General features: G+C 39.0%; 1 protein-coding gene across 5 annotated transcripts in view; it reads right to left on the reverse strand.

Annotated features, from left to right (window-relative positions):
* Positions 1–16524, reverse strand: part of Prkd1 (protein kinase D1) — a 350980-nt gene that overhangs the window by 30280 nt on the left and 304176 nt on the right. The window contains exons 1-2 of one of the 5 annotated variants that reach the window (XM_051145734.1): positions 16494–16517; positions 14982–15088 (exon numbers count right to left, since the gene is read on the reverse strand). The exons of 3 other annotated variants lie outside the window; for them this stretch is intronic. Coding sequence is in view for 1 of the 2 variants with exons in the window: in XM_051145716.1 (XP_051001673.1) it covers positions 14982–15088 (107 nt within the window). In the remaining variant the exon portion in view is untranslated. Of the gene's footprint in view, positions 1–14981; positions 15089–16493; positions 16518–16524 lie in introns of those variants that run through there. One more of the 5 variants, XM_051145716.1, reaches the window with a different exon arrangement.

Genomic DNA, 16524 nt, shown 5'->3' on the forward strand with positions numbered 1-16524 from the left:
TACCAGCTCTGGGTACTAGCTTGAGATCCACCCTGGCACCACGGGGTCACATTTGCAGAGCTTTCCTTTGTTCTTCCTTTCTAGGAACAACAGAAAGTTCCTTAGGCCTTTTCTTTCCGGAAGTTAGAAGCTTGCCCTGAGGACAATGCTAACTTTATTCCAACTCACGCCAGACCTGAATCTTTCAGTACAAGCGCTGGCTCCAATACCACATTTCCTGGGGCTCGGATTCTTTTCAAACTGTACACTTAGCATTTCGTTCTGCCCGTTTTCTCTTTTTCATTGTAGACCCCTTAATGACAGCAAAGTCAGTCAATAGTAGGCTCTTCCTAAATCTTCTCTACCAAAATTAAGTAGTCCATCACTTTAAAAAAATAAAAATAAATTTGGTTTTACCAAGCAGGGTTTCTCTGTGTAGCTTTGGCCTTCTTGGACTTATCTGTAGACGAGGCTGACCTCAAACTCACAGTGATCCACCTGCCTCCCTGCCTCCTGAGCTGGCATTACAGGCATAAGCAATAGCACCCAACTCGTCCATTACTTTTAAATTTAGCCAAAGGCACATTCTTAGAATAATGTCCGAAAGCTGCCTATTCTTTTCCAAAAGATCACAAGAACGGTCTCTAGCCCAGCTGTTAATATTACTCCATCCTAAAACCAAACCCCTTGAGCCAGCCCTTTACTCTCAGAGCTGCTTTTTTCTAATCTCCTACAAGAATGGCTCTTTAATCTCCACCTATAGTGTTCAGTTCCTTTCTAGTCCGTATTTTAAATTCTTCCACATTCCTCCCAAAACCAACATGAGCAGGCCTGTGACAGCAACACCCTGATCCACTTTGTGATACAAAGTCTATCTTAAGTTACTTCTCTACTGCTGTGACAGATTACCATGACCAAGATATAGAAGGGTTTACTTGGGGCTTACAATTTCAGAGGGTTAAGAGTCCATCACCATCATAGCAAGGGGTCTCACAGCAGGCAGACCTGGAGGCAGGAGCAAATGAGACCCCGTATATCCAACAGTAAGCCCATGCAGAGAGAGAAAACTATAAATGGCAAGAGTATTTAAACTCTCAAAGCCCACCCCCAGTGAAATATTTCAACCTCTAGCAATGCCACATTGAAGTAGAAGAAGGTAGAAAAGGCCAATTATTTGAAACTGATTTATTGATTTATTAGCGGTTTACTTAAAGCACTGCCTATACTACCCATTAGCCAAGCATGAATCCACTTGCTACCTGCAGCAGAATGACCTGGAGAAATAGCTAAATCAATATGTCATTGCCATTAACAACCCACTGACTTCCACTGACGCTTCTGTAAAATCTTGCTTGCTTGACTGCCTCAATTTGTGTTTTTGAGTATAAAATGAAAATACCAACTGGACCCACGACTAAAGCCTTTCAAAAGCTATGCTGGCTTCTGTCTACCATTGACATTTCCTCTCTTCCACTCTCATTGTGTTGGAGTGTTTATTCTAGAAAGAGTCCTTCAGCAACATCCCTTAATTCTCCCCCCAAAGCACTACTAAATGGGGAGCAAGTATTCAAATGACAGAGTCCATGAAGAGACATCTCCTTCAAAAACATCAGTCTTTAAGTTTATTTGTACATAGAGTCCCCTCTTGTCACCAAATAACATGTTAATCATTTTTGGCCTTAGGGAAAACACACACACACACACACACACACACACACACACACACACACACACACACACACCACCACCACCACCACCATATAAAACCTCCATTATTAGGTTAGTCTACCACATTCCTCATTACTTCCTCAGAAATATGAGATCTTTGGCCTTTCTCTCTGAAAAACAGATGAAAGAGTGTATACACATCTGTAATAAATATCACTTACTGCTTATTTATTTGTAATGAACTCAGTCAAACATTGAAAACTGGAGTGAGCATTATAAAGAACTCCATATATCATCTTACTGCAGCCATTATAAATATGTTGCCAATCATGGTACAACTACTTTCCACCACCCTTTTTGTTTTGTTAGATCATCATGTTGAAGAAACATTATTTTTTTAAAAACCATCTGTTGTATGTACCGAGCTTAACATGATGGTAGCCATATTGACTTATAACTAATTTGAATCCCTAGAGTACTCAGTTTTCTTACAAGTTTCTCAGAATAGTATAAATAAGCAAACATTTTAAAGAATTACATGGAAATTTTAAACTGGATCCCATCACTGATAATGTGTCTTTTGACATTTAGCTTTAGAAGACAGGGTATATGCTGCTTTGTCACAATCACTGTAGATGGCCCTACTTCTGATTGGAAGTACAGGGATCTATTTGATGTTGCCAGCCAGAGCTACATTTCTCCCCATAGGCCCACTACCCATCATATGCTTGGATCTGTCTGAATCTTGTTTTCAGCTACAAGGATTGGCTTCACATAAAGGACCAGGAATTTATGGAAGAACTGGTAAGCCCAATCAGGAGTGGAGGTAAGAGGAAAATACACAGTGGGAAATCCAAGACTGGGCACCTAACTCTGTATCAGGAGGGATGGCCCCTTTGTGAAGTGTTGCAACGTGTGAGCATGAGAAAAAAAAATGGCTGGGTTTGGAAAAGCCTATTTCTGAGTGTCGCTTGTCCCATACTAGAAACACTAATAGCTAATCAATGCTATATGCATTTAGGCTATAGGCGGCTAAGGGTTGTTTAAGGGAGAGCTCACAGGGTCCACCCTTCCCCAACGGTTGTATAAATAGTTAATAATTGCTGAAAAAAGGAAAATCATTTTATAGTGGAATAGTCTACATGTTCCCCAGAATAAACCTAATTAAACTCATTGGTTCACTAAGCTAGACTTGAGTGAATTCTATGTCTAATGCCCTATCTGTGGCAACAGATGTTTGCTTATCTCCCTAAGAAAACACATGCTAAGCACAACAAAGTGATGTCTATTTCCATGTAGTGTCTAATACATTATCCAGGTACTAAAAAATATTACACATTCCATTGTATATGAGTAGCCAGCTCTTTACTTTAGCTAATTTCACATTTCCCACATATCTTTGCATTCAGTATCAGACCAGTTTTCTTTAACTTGAGAAAGGAAATGATAGCCAGCGCAGAAATTGGCTCAGGATATATTACTCTGTCCATTATCCAATATATTGTGATAACCAGTGGAGATTATATTCTTATGTAACATAGTAGAATAAATGTAGATTTTTAAAATTTATTTTTATTTTTTTATTATGTTTCCTTTTAACATACACATTTAAATTATTACACATGAATAAAATACACTACATACAGCAGGAAGAACCATGAGACAGTCTGGAGTTCTATAACTGTTACATTCACAGTGATTTGGCTATTTGTATTTGTCAACCTTGAAGAAAGCATCTTTCCTATCTTGTCGGGTCTAAATTTTGAATGAAAACCAAAATCTATCATATCTCATCTCTATTAACTTAAAACATATATCTTGATATAAAAACATCTTATCCCCTAACCATCTAAGCTTAATTGTAAGACTAAACTATCTGGTCTTCAACCCCAACAAAGACTTGAGAAGGAATAAAACTTTAATACCTGAGTGAACCAGAAGTGCAGGTTAGCAGCTTCCAAAATGAAACAATGACTGAGACAGTTTACTGCCTGACCAGTCACCCCTCACTCTAATGTTGGAGCATCATATTCTGTTTTCTAGCTCAATATCTCCAACAGACATATCTGTGAGGCATGAACTATTGAGGACTTGCTTACCCTGTCTCGGCACAGTTCAGCCGTGGACTCTGCCTGCATCTAAGCTTTCCCATTTTTAAGTAGAATTTTGTCTGTGGCAGAAATGAGGACATTTTGTCCAGCGGCTGGATTGCCACATTTGAAGCCAACTCTGTAAGGAGGCTCTTTGATGTTGATCATCTTCTTTGAGGTAGGTTGAGTGTTTCCAGGTATTAAAGTGTCTTGTTGTCAAGAATCTTTAGAATAATAAGAACATCTTTAAAAGTCATATTCTGTAGGTCTCTGAGGCTTTTGAAGACCTTATTTAACTATTTTACCTTATATGTCTATAGAATCAAATCTATCTGTTAGACCTAGGATATATATTCTTATGATAAAATTCGACTAGTTTTTGCCTAATATACAAAATTCAATACCAATAAATTAAAAAATAACTTTATTTGTGAGTAACAATTAAGGCCTTGAGTTGAGGAGTAGATTCAGTAATCTACTTTCTGATCTACACTCCCTCTATATTTCTATATCCCCCTTTCTTTTTATTCAGCCCCTGTCTCCTTACTTATGAAAGAAAGATAAAGGAAAAGAAATAAGCCCCTGAGTCCAACCTATTTTTCTCTCTGTATAAGACCAATAATAACTTATAATCACTTCCCTTACTCCCTGGCAGGGTGGCTTTGCCAGGCCACAGAGGAAGAGGTTACATGTAGTAACAGAGGGCACAGGATAAGCTGAGGTCAGACGTTAGGGGAGGAGGGCTGCCCATTCTAAGGACTAGGGAGGGAGGGAAAGAGGATGAAGGAGGGGATGGGATTGGGAAGGGATGAGAGAGGGGGTAGGATGGGGAGGTGATGAGGGAGGGGGCTGCGATCTGGATGTAAAGAATTCAAACTGCAGAACAAGCAGGTAAGTTATATTGCTAATCCCACTACATGGGAATAGCTCTGAGACTGGCTGAGATACGAAGGTTTATACATAGACAAGGCTTCATGTTGGTCACAGACTCTCTATGACTTATTACTACAGGCCATTCTTAGTATGGTATGAAGGAAGATTGGCAGTTGTCTTACTCCTGCACATACAATGTGTGGGCCTTTGTCTGTAGGTGGAGGAGATGCTCCCTCCTGGTAAACTTCCTGCTTGGAAATGGGCAGTGTTCCCCCTGCTAGCAACAGCCCACAAGACCCTCAAATGTATAAAAGTTTAGTTCCTTTCAGGGACACTTTCAAAGCAAACTGCAGACTTTAGGCCAAAAGGTGTCAAAAGCTAGCTCTTTGAAGAAACACATATCAAAGCTGCCCTGGAGACAAGCCCCAGGGAGGAGTCCCAGGTGTGGCTCCTGAAACTCAGATATCCTTGGTTTAAAAACCCAGAGGTCTGAGGTGGGAGTACTCACTCCCCTCCCACCCCCATTTCTCCATCCATATCTCCCTGTCTTTGTCTTTCTTTTCATTAAGTTTAGTGAATTAAAATCTGGCTCTTCAACTCCCAACTGTCTTTATTTTAACTAAGCACACTGGGAGATAAGTTATCTGGCCTTTTTACAAGTCTGAGGCTAGTTCCCCCAGCTGGAAGGGACACTAGACTCCTGACTAACTGCGCAGCCACCCTGTGCTCCCTCAACTATGAGGATCTGACCAGGAAGCTCCCTCCCTGCCTAGTAGGCCTTTCTCCTGACCCAGTTCTTGGAACAGAGCTTTCCTCAGCTAGCCTGGAGAAGGCAGAAGAAAACTCTGTGACCAGAATCTCAGCTGAGCCTCTGAGAGAAAGGAACCCACAACAATGAGCAGAGAACCATGCTTAACTGTCCTGTACATCCCACATACCTCATAAATGTAGATTTTTAACCTGAGACTGAAGGCCCCTCATAATCCATGAATGTCTAAAATATGGAAGTCTAGTTGTATCCTTGAATGCAGTCAGAGGAAGAACAAACCTTCCCCATCAACATAAGGCAAAGATGTTCAGGTTTTAGGAAGCAGCAGCTTATGGTTCCTCTATAATTATGGCAATGCATTCACGTGCCTCTCTCTCTCTCTCTCTCTCTCTCTCTCTCTCTCTCTCTCTCTCTCTCTCTCTCTCTCTCTCTCTCTCTCTCTTCTTCTTCTTTCTCTCTCTCTCTCTCTCTCTCTCTCTCTCTCTCTCTCTCTCTCTCTCTCTCTCTCTCTCTCCCAAGAGCATGTACCTTAAGGGCTCAAGTCAGAGTTCTAGAAAGCAGCTAAAATTAGATGGCATTTTCATTCACCACATACCTCTCAGGTATCTGGATGGATGCAGAAAAGAACAGTTGGTTAAATGGATAGTTGCAGGTCCTATTGGGCACACTCACCTTACTGCAGGAACTGAAGTGTTTACTCAGTATTCATGTGGCTAGCATACGTTGTACTGCGAAGGTCATCTGTAGTCATGCTACTCAGATGCACACTATACTGACAGAGTTAATGCAAACATACAAATGGGCAGTGGTATGGCGTTCTGGGCTCCTGGTCTGGGATGCCGTGCCACTGTCGGTTTTGGAAGGCACTCATAGAGACGGTGCACAGCTTGCCATAAGCGTATTCCACACTCCAGCCTCTAGCTGCTGCCTCCATGTTGGTGGCATGGGAAGCTTTGCAGTCACTTGTCTTGGAACAAAGATGTGCCCAGCTATTTGCTATTACCTTAAGATGCATTCTGTCTTGAATAAAGTCCTAACTAATACATAAGACTGTCCTGATCTAGAGTTTGGGGATCTACTTGGTCTTTCTGCTACCAGGACCACACATGTAACAGTAAGTCCCTTAATGAATTGTGATCCGTGAAGGGCTAGATCTCTTTGATATTTTCCTTGTTTGTATGGCCACCTCAAGTGTCATACATCATATACTGGGCCTGGGTAGTGACAGAATACTAGCCTGTAAGTTTCTGGAAAACAGAGTAGTACCTTGACTCTTTTTTTTTTTTTTTTTTTTTTAATTACTTTATGTATGTGGTGCTCTATCTGCATGCACACCTGCATGCCAGAGAGTGCAGGTTTGTGCTGCTGATAATTGAACTCAGGACCTCAGGAACAACTTAGAGCATTCTTTTTTTTTTTTTAATTTTTTTATTAATTTATTCTTGTTACATCTCAATGTTTATCCCATCCCTTGTATCCTCCCATTCCCCCCCCCCCATTTCCCATTATTCCCCTCCCCTAGACTGTTCCTGAGGGGGATTACGTCCCCCATATATTCTCATAGGGTATCAAGTCTCTTCCCGCTCAAACTATTCTCATAGGGTATCAAGTCTCTCCCGCTCAAACTAAGGCACCAGCCAAGGACAATACAGGAGGTAAACTTTAAACCCCTTCCCAGATCTAGCCAATGGTCAGAATATTCTCCACAGTTGAGTGGAGAGTGTGATACGACTTTCTCACGTACTCTGGTGCCTCACATTTGACCATGTCCCTGGAGGGGGAGACCTGGTGGCACTCAGAGGAAGGACAACTTAGAGCATTCTTAACCACTTGAATAAACAAAAGAATCATCACTTATGAAATCAAGAAAACTAGTACTTTCCTTACATTTATAGCATCAAAGATAAATTCTAGAATATTAAAGTCCTGTTCAACTCATGCAATCCTCATTATTAAAATGCATGGCATTTTGTCCTTATGATCTCAAGGCATCTTTTGTTTCATTCTTGTGCTGACACATGAGGGAAACCTGGATGATAGGAGTGCAAGGAATATTGTTCCTTGGAAAATTCGGGAAATGAGGTCTGTGTTGCATTGGTTTCTCTCAAAGATGCCTGTGGCTATTTACAAGATAGGCTTTTTCTATCACTTTTAAGAAGAAGCTATGGTGTCATAATGTCATAGTTATGTTTGGTATTGGCACCACACTGTTTTCAAGCCTTGGCTATGAAGCTGGTGCTTCCACTGCGGTCAGGAGGCCAATATATGTGCTGGACAGTGAAAGCTTCCTCTACTGAGTGTGGAAAAGCTGTAGTTGTCGCATGTGCATATGGTCCCATTTTGTAACTTACTGGAAAGTGTATGATTCAGACAGTTTCCATTTCAGTTGTGACCTTTTAAGGGCTTGCATATTTAGAACATTTCAAATGAAAAGAACTTTGAAGCTCACATTGAAATTATCTTAGAATAAAATAAGGCTAACAGATATTGCCAAGAGAATATATCCTCACAGCAGTACTTTAAAAGCAAAGATACAAAAAGAACTGATATACCCTTTCTGTGCATAAGTGTTGCTTATATATATCAGTGAGGCCAAAAGCAAACCTAAATTGAATTCTGGAGCCACAGAACATTCATGGTAAAAAATTGTTTGCTTATAAAAGATGCTATCACAACTGATGTATAGTTATATTTTTGTTCCAGTACTAATTAGTTTAGATTTTCTAGACCTTAATGCAGCTCAAAATTTTGATCCAGACATGGTAGTTCTTGGCTACAGTTCCATCGTCCAGAAGACAGAGAAGCAATATTGCATGACCTTGAGACCAGAATGAAGTATGCAGTGTACATAGAATTCCACACCTGCCTTGTTACAAACACACACACACACGAATTGAACCCTTCTATTTTTCTTTTTATATGTGTATAAATGGTATGTATTTGGGTGTTGGGTGTGGGTGGTTGTGAGAGAGAGAGAGAGAGAGAGAGAGAGAGAGGAGGAGAGAGAGCGAGAGAGAGAGAGAGGAGGCGAGAGAGAGAGAGAGAGGAGAGAGAGAGAGAGAGAGAGGAGAGAGAGAGAGAGAGAGAGAGAAAACACACTATATGGAGGTTAGAGTATAACTCAGATGTCAGCGCATGCATCCCATCTTCTTTGATGAAGGATCTCTGGGTGTGTGTGTGTGTGTGTGTGTGTGTGTGTGTGTGTGTGTGTGTGTGTGTGTGTGTCTTCTGGGGGGAAGTATATATATCCGGCTATCTGGCCCATAAGTTCCCATAGATTTTTCTGTCTTGGTCTCACATTACCTTAGGCATGCAAAGATAATAGATGCATGGTACTATTTCTAAATTTATATGGGTTCTGGGCATGTGAACTTTGTTCCTTACTATTGGGTGGCAGTAGTTTATCTGTCAAGCTAGTTACATAGCCTGGAGTACCTCTAGTAAGTGCTAATGAAAATAGACATGTTTTATCTTGGCACCAAGAAAGAGCATGGCCTTTGGGGAGTTATCTGATGACAAACAATCCCATGTCTTATAAATACTTGTGTGGAATCTGCTGTAACTCCTTGTTTTCTGAGTGGGATTCCTTAGTAGCAATGTGAGGGATGCATGAGGGGAACGAGATCAATATCTGTGTAGGAGAAAGGTTAGTCAGTGCTCTCATTCATACATAACCTTGAACATGCCCAGACACTACTCAGTCATTCTCAAGTCCAAAGTCTGGAATGATTCCATTCACCTTTAGAATTCAGAGTTGCTATGGAAATGTTGTAAATACAATGAGTTCTCTCCTTTTCTTACAAAAGGAGAGACAGAAAAGTACAAATGGAAACCAATGTGCTGAGAAGAAACGTAGGCAAAAACCTCTCATCTCTCAGGTTGCTCTGCCCTTTCTTGATTTTCAACATACAAGATAGTATAAAATGTCATGTTCTCTACCCATCATCAGGAATCTTTCAAGCAAATCAAGAAAATGAGAAAAAAATCATGGACTGTGAGAAAATATTTGTAAGAGATGCATTTTATCAAACTTTATAAGGAACTGCTCCTAAATATATCCAAAGAGTTTCTAAAACTTAACAATGAAAAAAATCATAAGATCAAAAATGTACCAGTTAAAGTATACAGTGAAAAAACCCTATATTAAAATATCTCTATATTACATATCATCAAGGAAATTCAAATTAGACAACATCTTGGTACAGACATTAGAAGCCCAGACATCTAGACATGAGAAACAGCAGATTCTAATGAGGTGGTGAGGCTGTTGTGCTCTTGTTCACAGATGTGAGACTGCTAACCAGCCATGCCACCATGGAAGACAGCACGGTTTAACTATGGCCTTTGCTCTTTACCCACAAAAAATCAAATGAGCTATGGCACTGATTTTTACAGCAGTTTACTCTCAATAGCCGAAACTAGGAGGCAAGATATCTTTCAGTGGATTAATGGATAACTTTTGGCATGTCCATATATGAAATAGTTCTCCATCCTAAAACATAAGTTATCAAGCCACAAATATATATAAAGAATCTATCTATCTATCTGTATGTATGTATGTATCATCTACCTATCTATGTATCCATCTATCTATCTATCTATCTACCTATCTATCTATCTATCTATCTATCTTCCATCAATCTATCATTTATCTGAGTTTAAGAACATACTCTGAGGTCTGCATTGTGATTCTACTTCCAGGACACTTTAGTTAACATAAAAAGATGGAAACACTAGAATCTTCACTGTGCAAAAATATGGAAAAGTGCGAGAGATGAGCATGAGGAGCACAGAGAATTCTATCTGCCCAAGGCCATAGAAGTCACAGACAAAGGGAATCTAAAGCAGACCATGTTTCTGGTGACCAGATGCACTGAAAGATCAACTGTAACCAACACCACACTGTGCTGGAAGTACTGACAGGGGAGTGAGAGTTTCAAGGTACATACAAAAATCTCTGCAGCTTTCTCTTGATTTTGTTTTTGTAAAACTCTTGCCTTAGCCCCTAAAAAATAAGATCGAAAAAAAATATGTATTCTTTTTGAGCTGGGGAGATGGAGCGCTGGTCACAAACAGGATATTAATTTGAGCCCCAGTACTCATGTCAAATGTTGGTGCACAACTGTCATGTATGTACTGTGGAAGTGAAGGCAGAAAGGTTTCTGGTCAGTGACAGAACCTATCTCAAAATGTATAAAATGAAGACTCCAATGTCAACTTCTGGACTACACATATACCTCACATACACATGGATGAGTGCATGCACACATGAACACATACAAGTAAATAAAAATTTAGAGAAGCTTTTAAAAACATCAATCTGCCTCCAAAACCAACACAATCTGCATTTTAACCCACTATCTGGGTTCAGTCACAGAATTGTGATTATCTGTGTTTTTAGATGAATGATTCAATATTATAATTTGGAGGGGATAGGGAGACCAGCTTCTTTCAAGAGACTCAAAGGCAAACCTCACCCACCCCGTATCTTGAAAGTAAGAGCATAAAAACACTCTCTCACTCTCTCTCTCTCTCTTCTATCTCTCTCTCTCTCTCTCTCTCTCTCTCTCTCTCTCTCCCTCCCTCCCTCCCTCCATTTTTTTTTTTGGTTTTTTTGAGACAAGGTTTCTCTGTGTATCCTTGGCTGACCTGGACTCGCTTTGTAGACTAGGCTGGCCTCGAACTCACAAAGATCCACCTGCCCCTGCCTCTCAAGTGTTGAGATCAAAGGCATGCGCCACCACCTGGCTCGAGCACAGAACTTTGATTTCCCACTAGGACCAGAATTTCTAGTGGAATTTAGGCAGGTCATATAATATTTGAATGCCAATAACAATGGCTACAAAGACTTGAAAGTCATGATTCAGGCTAACATGGTTGGGGAAAACATGAGATCTTGACCCTACGCAATGAACTACAGGCACTAGGCAAAAGGTGTAGTGGTAGGCATAATCTTCTCCAGAGAAAGCAAACAATGCCAACTAGACAGCCCAGAAAACACCATCCAAGTAGCATCATACAGATCATACAGACTGCACAGGCTGGATTTCAGAATTTGTGTGTGTGTGTGTGTGTGTGTGTACACTTCTATGTAAATAAAAGAAAATACATTTTTAAAATTCAATGCTAAGAAGCTCTGGATCTATCAGCTACACTCCTCTCTCCATGTCTTTGCCAGGTTCATGCTTAGACCTGTATGATGCAAACTCCTTGAATATTACTGTTAAATTTCACCAATGGTTCCAAACTTTCTAGTTATTTTGGAATGACATATTCTTTGCTGAGATACCTTCTTAGCCTATTGCCCTTTCTCCCATTTATTTGCTTATCAGCAAGCTATATAAAGTTTTATGATTTCACTGAGGCTATATCTCTTTTGTAGTATCCCTGATTCCCAGGTCACAGGCAGGATCCATGATGTTTTCACTATACTGCCCAGCATTTTTGATTTGTGGACCATTATACTTGATGACCCAAATAGACTATGAACAACTTCAAGGGATTCATTCACTTCTCTGTGGTCTGGAAGACCTCCCTTTCTTTCCTTAAAGAAAAGAAGTGCTTCTTAGCAGTATGTGAATAACAATAGTTCCATTAGTTGAAGGAAAGGGTTCTGGGAGAAGAAAGCAGATCATCTCAGGATTCACTGTTTGTTTTCAGGTTGTTCTGGGGTAAGAATAGCAAATGAAGCAGAGGTGCCCTGAGGACAGAAACTGGAGGCTGATGTACCTAAGAAGCATCAGTCCTCAGGAGCAGTATCACAGAGCACTTGTGAAGGTTGATAGATGGCTCTTGCATAACAGGTGACCTTGCTCTGGGAATGAGTTTCATATCTGTCTAAGACATTTAGCTTGTTGAAGGGATAAGGTCAGGAAGACAGCTGAGGAACTGACAGGAAGGAGAAATGGAATCTGGTAAGGATAGAGTGCAATAAGCAGGGAGATTTGAAAAGGACCAACTGATCAGTTCTGGGGAGGACTAAATTAATTGCGTCTGTTAAAGACTAAAAATCAGAAACTGATGGGTCGAAGAAATCACAGGAATAAACAAAAGAGTCACATACTTACCATAGCAAAGTTTGGATATATTCAGTTTATGAACCAAAGAGCTTAAGACTTTTTCCTTTTATATTTCATATACTCAACTATATGCTATATTTTCTGTTTTACAAATCCAAATGATTTTTCATAAATATTATTCAATTTACTGGTAAATAAAAGATATACTTCAAGAAAAGAAAAAACAATAGTATAATGAACAGAAGTATATTTATACATATTAGCCAGAGCTTTGTATGAGCTCTGATATTGTTATGTTAGCAAATAAATTTCATCTTGAATCAACAAACTTTGGAAGAGAAGTATATGTTATTAAGTATATCATACCATCCATACTTATATTAGATTTTGAATTAAAACAATACATGATATAGATAGATAGATACATTAGTTTTCTATAATATCCCTGATAATAATAAACAACCATTCTTTAATTCTTATTGTTTTTTATGAAAAGAAGTAAAAGTAATATGAATGTGTCCCTTGGAAATTTTATGCAGTAACTTTAAAATCTACATTCATTAACATTTCCCTATATATATCATAATAAAGCATTTACATGTAGAAAACAGAGCTAGATAATCTACTTCCCTTATCTTCTGTTATCCACTTAACTCCTGTTACTCACAAATAGCTACTGAGATTATAATTCTAATTACTGAATAAGATCATGGAAACCCTTCAGCTACACAGAAAAATATATATGAAAATAAAAGTGAATTCTGATTTTCCTCACACTATATTAGCACTAGTTTGAGGCATTCTGTAATTAACATGCTACCTGACAGAGCCAGAAACCAAACTAAACAAAGAAGACTTGGCAAAAGTACCCAAGGGACATTGTCCTCCACTCGGCACTACAATCCAGTCTCCTGTAGATCCCTTATCAGACTCTACACACATAAGCCTGGGCACCTGCTCCCAAAAGTGGAAAGGTACCCACTCCACATCTGGGAGTTCTTCCCAGAAGACCACGTGGGAGTGGGGACTGAAGAAGGAGGGCCACACTTGCAAAGATGTTATTTGCTAAGTTTATAGATATTAATTATCGCAAAAGTCACAAAGTTAACAGTGTGAGTGTGTTTGTGTGTGTGTGAGTGAGTGTGAGTGTGTGTGTGTATGTATCTGGCTCTGTGTGCAAGTGTATGTGCAGGTATGCAAGCCAATTTATATGTCCATGTATGTCCATGTCCATGGAAGCTATGTTTTTGACATAGTATCTCACAGGATGAAGCTAAGGAACTGTTAAGACTGACTGGCTAGGATGACAGAAGCATGTTTCCTTTATGTACAGGTTTTTATTGTGGGTGTTTGGAACTGAACTCTGGTCCTCATGGTTTTGTGGCAAGCACTTTAGCCACTTAGCTATTTCCCTCGCCTCAACATATACTCTTTTTTTCTGGTCACAGAATAGCAAATGCTAAGGCATTAATATAAGAACTGGCACGGTAACCTTAATTATGGGTACAAAGACAGAGAACTTTGTGGATAGATCTCTGGGTCACATTGTTGCCCAAAGGCACAAAACAGCAATTTTAGGAATTCTGAGGCACAGGATAATGTGCTGTTTTTCTCTACAAATAGGTGTTAGTTTTTGGCTGTCATTATCTCCTTTAATTTCTTTCTCCTTCCATCTTCATCACATTCTCTTCACACCTTTCTCTTACTTGGTCTCATCATGTAAGCAAGTTGGTTTCAAACCAGTAATCCTACTGCATCAGCTCAACCTATACACTGCAACAATAGGCTTACACTTTAGGACCTGGATAAAACCAAATCAGTTATAGTTACATGCAGACCTCAATAAATGGGAATTAAGCAAAACAGTAAATGTAGAATAGTAAACTGCTTTATTATCAATATAAATTGAAAACTTACATAAAATTTTGAATCTAATATTAATATTAACTTGGATAAGTAAGATTTTTGGCATTTATGTAAAAACATGTGCTTATCAAACATATACATTGAGTAGATTTATAGCTATGTTGACCAGTTAGCCAACAGCCATTAAATTTTCCTTTCATTTCAAAAAAAAATTGTAACAATTATACACATTAGACACACAATAACTTTTATAAAATATTCTGGTGAAAAATTTAATATCAAATAAAAACTCACCTGGAGAAACAAAAAGGGCATCAGGAAAACCAAGATAAGCTCTTTCTCAGACACATGTTACTTACACACCCTATAAGCTGACAGCTGCAAATCCAATTCATGTGCTTGTCACAGCATAAAGAAGAAGTGTTTATGAAGGTAAGATAATTTTTAATCTAAGAAAAATGCTTTCAGTATGTGCATCAAGAAAATATGCCTGTTTAATGAATAGTAATGGTATCGTCAAACTGCAGTATATTAGGCACATGAAAAAGAACTACTTTCCCACACTGGGGAGGACATCATTCAGGCAAGTCTGACTCTGTTTGCCTTTCCAGTTAAAAATGTCCTTAGTTATCTGGGCTGTAATCTTTGGATAACTTTTGTTGTTTTTCAGAAGTCAAGGAGTAGGGATTTACAACTATTAAATGAGCTTCAGTTTACCTGTAAAATTGCAACCTCATTACGAAGCTGACTTTCTTGTTTTGTTGGAAATCTTAATTTGTCAATAATTTTAATAGCTACATCTCTTCCTGTTTTACGATGTTTACCTTTAAAATAAAAATGAGAAACAAAATATAATTAATTATCAAATTAAGAGATATAGTTGGTGAAAAGTATTGGCCATAGAAACTATGCTGTAAATCTGTTACTTTGATACCTTTTACTCCCAGTGTCCCTTGTTCTTGCATCCTGCTCTCAAGAGTCTCAATGGTCCCTTCCAGATGGCCTTCCTTCATCACTGCGTTTCCCTGTCTTTGTGATCTCACTTTCTTGAACATCAGTTCTCATGTCTTGACTCATACAGACTCTAATTCATCTCAGCAGTTTACAGCAGCAGCAGCAGCACCTCCCTCTACATCCAGAGCTCCTGGTAGCTCCACTCACCTGTCGCGGTGGACCACTCACCTCTGAGATCCTGCGCTCACTGTCTCCATCTCCTGAGTGTCTGCTCTTACCGTTCGTGTTCTTCTTTAAATAGCTGCACCCTACTACAGACGTCTTTCAGGTCCTTCCGTGTGCAGTGCTCCAAACTGCCTTGAGTTTGCTGGTCTCTCATCTTACTTATCACCCCTCTCGCACCAGAACACCAAGTGCTATGACACATATTTACTAGACTCTGTCTACCACTATTTTTATTATGCAAGTATTATTGTAGAAAAATAAACTAAACTTGGTCTCTCTTATTACAGTGCTGTATATTATGACAGTGGCTACCTACTCATGTTCTCAGTGGGTAATGCTTATTATGTTTTTATAAAACATTGCAATATTTTATAAAATTCTAAATCCCTTTGAAGAACAGAACGACTTAAAATTTCATTTTGTAAGCTCTATATTTCGGGTTCTCATAATATTATGATAAAAGTACATAGTAAGTAAAAATGCAAATTCACAGAAATAACTTGTTACTTATCAACATAAAAAAAGTTAAGACATCATTTCTATAGCAGGTAAAAGTTTAAAATTAAACATCACTTAAAAGTTCGAACTATTTGACAGAACTGTCTAGGAAGTAAGTAAAAAAAAAAACTAAGCATGACCTTGAAAAGCAAAAACATTCAGTTTCTATGAATCGGATACACTGTGGAAAACGTTAGAGTTCAAGGATTCTGGCTTCAGCAACAAACAGCACCTCTAAGGGTCTGGTCCAAGATGCTGAGAAAAAAAATGGAAGGGCTTTGTTTGAAAACTACAGCTTCCATTTCCCACAATAGCTTATTTAAATAAATGAATTAAAGTGCTTCAGCACTGGAGGAGGGTTTTGCGAATACGTAACAACAAAACAAGCATTTCAAGAATAGGAAACTTTAAATTACCAAGTTTTCAAAGAACGGCCATCACAGGAGCCACAGATGCACATCATTTTGCTTATAATTTTCTTCGTAATGTAATACTTTATACGCAGGTGCATGTATTTCTAAGTTCCTAAAATCACTAACTGAACATACTCACCTCCATAAACGATTCCAAACTGTCCAGAACC

The sequence above is a fragment of the Acomys russatus genome, chromosome 1 (assembly GCF_903995435.1).
Source record: "Acomys russatus chromosome 1, mAcoRus1.1, whole genome shotgun sequence".
Lineage (NCBI taxonomy): Eukaryota > Metazoa > Chordata > Mammalia > Rodentia > Muridae > Acomys > Acomys russatus.